This window comes from Cryptotermes secundus, unplaced genomic scaffold (genome assembly GCF_002891405.2).
Source record: "Cryptotermes secundus unplaced genomic scaffold, Csec_1.0 scaffold25, whole genome shotgun sequence".
NCBI classification, from domain to species: domain Eukaryota; kingdom Metazoa; phylum Arthropoda; class Insecta; order Blattodea; family Kalotermitidae; genus Cryptotermes; species Cryptotermes secundus.
The window spans coordinates 50715-56714 of NW_019722421.1; the positions used below are offsets into that span (position 1 = coordinate 50715).

At 36.8% G+C, this 6000-nt stretch overlaps 1 protein-coding gene across 1 annotated transcript in view; it reads left to right on the plus strand.

Annotated features, from left to right (window-relative positions):
* The window catches only part of LOC111861252 (membrane-associated protein Hem), a 46820-nt gene that overhangs the window by 33538 nt on the left and 7282 nt on the right, over window positions 1-6000 (plus strand). The window contains exon 4 of the mRNA XM_023845667.2: window positions 3528-3756. Within this exon, the coding sequence (XP_023701435.2) occupies window positions 3528-3756 (229 nt within the window). The remainder of the gene's footprint in view (window positions 1-3527; window positions 3757-6000) is intronic.

The window sequence follows — 6000 nt, forward strand, 5'->3', positions numbered from 1 at the left end:
CTCGTGCCTTTAACAATTCATTTCCAAATATCAATCTCAAATTCTCAACAAGGAAGGAAATTGAAAACATTATTAAATCCCTTAAGCCCAAAAATTCACATGGATATGATGAAATCTCTACCAAATTACTTAAAGCAAGCTCTGTTTACATCAGTTCACCCTTGAATCATCTATGTAATAAATCTTTATCATCAGGTACTTTTCCTCAACGCTTAAAATACGCTGTAATGAAACCACTTTTTAAAAAAGGAGAGAGAAAATGCATCTCTAATTACAGACCAATATCCATATTGACTTCATTCTCAAAAGTCTTTGAAAAAGTTATGTATAATAGACTACTTGAACACTTAAATTCTAACAACATATTAGTCAAAGAGCAATTTGGATTTAGGAAAGACCTAACAACAGAAAAAGCAACCTATGAACTAACTAACGATATTTTAAGTGCTCTCAATGACAGATTAATTGTGGGAGGGATTTTCTGTGATCTAGCAAAAGCTTTCGATTGTGTTAATCATGATATCTTACTATCGAAATTAAATTTCTATGGAATAACTGGCAAAGCTAATGAATGGATCAAATCATACCTCAAAAACAGGTATCAAAGAGTTGAAATAAATAATAAAAACTCCAGTCATAATGCATTTTCAAACTGGGGAATTATAAAGCACGGTGTTCCACAAGGATCAATTTTAGGTCCCTTACTTTTTCTTCTCTACATAAATGATCTATCTAAAACCATCAACAATAAATCTAAACCAATTCTATATGCAGATGACACTAGTATAATATTTAAGAACTCTAAATTTGAAAACTTTAAAAATGACATAAATATTGTATTTGAAGCCTTAAACAGATGGTTCGAAGCCAATTTACTCTCATTAAATTTTGATAAAACCCATTACATATCATTCACAACTAAAAACAACCACCAAATTGATCTGGACATCAGTTATGCCAACAAATTAATCTGTAAAGTACTTGATACAAAATTCCTTGGAATACATGTAGACAGTACACTGTCTTGGAAAATACATATTGAACAAATTATACCTAAATTAAATGCAGCTTGCTATGCGATGAGATCAATTAAGCCTTTTATGTCACAGGAAACATTGAAGATGGTTTACCATGCCTACTTTCATTCTATTATGAACTATGGATTAATATTTTGGGGGAACTCTTCACATAGTGTAATAATTTTTAAAATACAAAAGAATATAATAAGAATCATTACAGGATGTAGAAGTAGAGATTCATGTAGAGAATTATTTAAGAAATTAAAAAATCTACCGCTTCAATCGCAATACATATTATCGCTTCTCCTATTTGTTGTTTACAACAAAGATAAATTCAAATTAAATTCTGATGTCTATAACATGAATACTAGACAAAAATACAACTTCCACCTACCCTCATCAACTTTATCAGTATATCAAAAAGGAGTCTACTTTACTGGCATAAAAGTGTTCAACAATCTGCCACAAAGTATTAAAAACTTGGGCAATGATACTAAAAAGTTTAAATCAGAGTTAAAGAATTATCTACATGCTCATTCCTTCTACTCTTTAGATGAATACTTCAATGTAAATAGAGAATGATGTAAAATTAAGTTATATTAATTTTTAAGCTAAAATTGCCTGTACTTATGTATGTAACATTTTGACTTGTTCTGTATCCAAAGGTACTAACCTGCTTAGGATTTATAGAATGTAAATAAATTCAATTCAATTAAGACCGAGACTGTTGAAGTGCGCTGTCTGAAACCAAGCATTTGAAGTTTTCTTTAATGTGAACCACTAAAAGTGATATAGCTATAGTTAAAATCATAAAATCTTCCTGAACTGTTACTGTTGTAACTGCCTTGGTGAAGGAAGATGAGCAGGGAGGCCAAGGTCACACTTATGCAGCCCTATTGCATCAATTTGCCACGTGGCACTGCACTGTGAACATGCATTGTTTTTTCTTGAGTGCTTTTACGACTTTGCGTTTCTTTTTGTCTGCGATGAATGGCAAAATTGAGCAATGTGTCACATCTAATTTTGCTTTAAGTTCGGTAAGTATACTACCAAAACCCTTGAAATACTTCATGAGGCTTATGGAGAACATTCCTTAAGCTGGACAACAGTTTTTGAATGACATTCACATTTCAAGGCTGATCGAGTGTCAGTTGAAGATGAAAAATGTTGAGGGCGACCAAGCACCAACAAAGTGACAGAAAATGTTGAAAAGGTTTGAGAACTCATTAATGAAGACTGTCGCTGAACAATCCATGAGCTCACAGACACCAGTGGGATCAGTTATTGAGTTTGCCAGGAGATCTTAACAGAAAATGTGAACATGCTCCACATTGCTCCTTCACATGACAACATGCCCACCCCCACATGTCCCTGAAAACCACAGAGTTTGTGACTAACAACAACATGGTTTCCCATCCTCCTTACTCACCAGACTTAGCGCTCTGTGATTTCGCTTTGTTTCCCAAATTGAAAATTACACTGAAGGGACGTTTTGAAACAGTGACATCCAAAGGGAATCATAAGAGGTCCTTGACAGCGTTAAGGAAAACAACTTCCACCATGCTTTTGAAGCGTGGAAGAAATGATGGGATATGCTCCGAAGACTATTTTGAAGGAGATGGCAGCAAAAATTGAGTAAATTAAGCCAGCATTTCTTTTTTGGCCTAGTCCATGAACTTTCTGATAGCACCTCATAATTTTTTTCTCATGTTGGTTGATGGGCTTAGAGTTAATTGAACTTCACTGGTTATTTATGATTGTTAATACACTGAGCAGGTTCGACCACAACTACTTACACAAACTTAAAATAAATTTAAGTAGTGTCATTTCCTCTATACCAGGTGTAATAGCTGTACCACCATGATTCATTTACCAGAGCCTTGATTGTAAATGCAAGTTCTACCATGTGAAGATGAGGTTGGAAGTAAGACAGGCTTCATGTTGGCTGCAGTATCTCATATACGTGTAATGAATATATTGACTTATTTTATTTTGAGGCACATGCCAATTCTTTCAGCATTTATTATAACTAATAGTGGAGGTTTATGCTGTTATTTTTCTTTATGTCTGTGTGGTTTTTCTTCTGACCACCTCTGTGGTCTAGTGGTCAGAGTTACTGCCTACAGATCCAGAGGTTCGGGTTCGATTCCCTGGTGCTACCAGATTTTCTGAGAAGCAGTGGTTCTGGAACGGGGTTCACTCAGTCTCGTGAAGATAATTGAGGTGCCATTTCAAAGAAATAGTGCCTCTGGTCTAGAGAACAGTAATTAACGGCCATGGTGATTCATTGCATTGACCACGTGACACCGTCTATCCACTAAAGTTGGCATTAACTGCGCTGACAAGCAGCAGTCGCTCAGTCAGTATAGTTCGCTTGCAGACTCAAGCCATGGAGTTTGTTCTTTGTTTGTGGTATTTCTTCTGTCTCTTTGCTTGGAACTCTAGGTAGATATTAGTAAGGGTTTCTTTATTAAATTTGTATCCATTGATACAGGACTTTCTCTTCAGGTATTCAGAAGTGTTGCTGCGTCGTGTGAGTGCTGGGAACATCTGTTTCTCCAATAACCAGAGAGCTTTTGTTAGTCTCACAGCTGAGGGAGCCATCCCATTTAATGCTGAGGAATTTTCAAACATCAATGAGTTGCGAGCATTAGCTGAACTGATTGGGCCGTATGATATGAAGCTCCTGAATGAGACCCTGATGTGGCACATTGCAAGTCAGGTACAGGAACTGAAGGTATGTGTTCATATGGTATGTACATATATCTCTTGAACTAACTTCACTTCACTTCACTTCACTTCACTTTTAATTTCAAGATAGTAATTTAGTGTATTATAATTTTAGGTCTGTAAATTATAGGGGTTCACTCAGCATTTTGAGGATAATAGAGTTGCTGTTTCAAGGAAAGAGGAACCAAGATTAACGTCTGTAGGGATCCATTGCACTGACCACGCGGCACCCTTTATCTGCTAAATTTGGCACTAACTTCGCCAAGAAGTGGCAGTCGCTCAGTCAGTATAGTTTGCTTGCGGAGTACAGGCCATGGAATTTGGTTGTTTGGTTTGGCCTGTAAATTTTTCTTCTTCTGCTTGTGCACTCATGCTTCATTATTTGTACTCTGCACTTGATATCTTTAAAGGGATAAATGGAGATGGCAGATGAGGAATGCATCTATAATTTTGGATGAGGATAAAATGGAGCCACAGTAGAATGAGTAGGGATTATAACAATAATGTCATAGTAACAACAGCATCAGCACTCTGAGTCTCTTATTGTTACATGAACAGAAAAATCTTATATAGAACCAGCATTTTTCGCACACTTTCAATATAACGAGTTATTACTAGCTACCAGTTACTTCTTTTCCACAACTTCTTGCATGAACTGTAATCACAGGTTTCTTTCCCAAGCTGTTTATACCTGGGATTCCATAGAGGTGTCAGTAAACCATGCTTTTTGTCACTCCGATGTTAGGAGAGGAAAGTCCACATTCCAGGATCTGAGAGCTGTATGTCTGAACAGCTAATTTACATAGTTCTGAGACATAAGCGCTCAGCATGTGTGTTCAGAGCTCTTCCAATTTGTGACTGAGCTGACAGTTGCAAGTACAAGAGGATATGTAAGCATGGGACATCTTGAGATTCTTGGTTGAGGTACTACTGAAGATATGGAGAATGTTCAATTATTTTTCCTTGCCCTCATGTCTACATGATAAGCACTTCAAACAACTCAGAAAATATTTTACATAGCTTAATACTTTGGTACATTCACTCAGTTACTGTCTGTGGATAGCTTAAAGTACATTTTGTTTACTTATCTGGAAAACTGCCTAACTTATGGTACAAGTTTTTTTGGCATAAAATTTTCCAAGAAATACTCGTCAACATAGAGTTAGAGTTAGGGTCAGTACAAAATTTTGTGTCAGATACTAATTATTTTTACAGTATTTGAATGCTCACGTCTTTTGTGTTTATATCACATACAGATATTGTAATTAACTAAAAATGTGTAAACAGGGTGGTTTGTGACTTAATATCTTAACTCTTTGACTGGCGTGGGCATGTTATCACGCCCGGATGATGCCAGCCATTCCCTGGCGTTGGCTTGTTTTAGCGCTTTGATACACTCTTCCCTTCTTTGCTGTCTTGGCACTCATCAACCAAAGACATATTTATGATAGTTTTTGTGCATGGTTGTATACAACCCTTGTTGACTTTGTGGGGGTCTATATTACTGCCAGAACCCTCCGAGAAGGAATAGGTCGGAAAATATTTCACATTCATTCAGTTTCACCATGGCTTCTTGCAGCAAATGTCGGAGTGTGCCTACAGACCAGCTGGAAAGTGTTGTGAATGAGATTTGTGCTGATGATGATAGTGGCGATGAAATAATGATTCCTGAATCAGATGAAGTTGATAGTGACAATAATACAGTCATAGACAATGATTCACAAGACAGTAATCATGAACATTTAGTGACCACGAGTGCCACTGTCTTCATATATTTCTGAGACGTTGGTGTGGAGACTGTTGGTATGCTGTAACTCCAATATAATCTATGATGGTGGCCAATTCAATTCATGTTGCAGCATATCACAGCTGCCGTTAAGAGCACCATTGACTTGGAGTGGATTAGGTGTACTGGTTGTTCACTTCACTACCAAGGAATAGTAGATGGTATTGTGAGATGTCTCACAAGAATTTACATTCCTTGGTGGTGTAAGCGAACAAACAGGTTGATGACTGAATCAGCCAGGCGAAGGGCCACAAAGAGGAAGAATAAGATACTGACACATCAGTAAGTCATTAGGAAAGTAATGCTTCTTCATCTTTGCCTTGTAATATCCTGCCCATACCAGCCCTGGAAATTGGCAGAGAGCAGTTGTTGAATTACTGGAATAATATATTCCAATTGCTCACAAGAGCATCTATAGATGTTTCATAAGTTGGAGAAAGTAACTCTGATGACAAGCAACTGCAA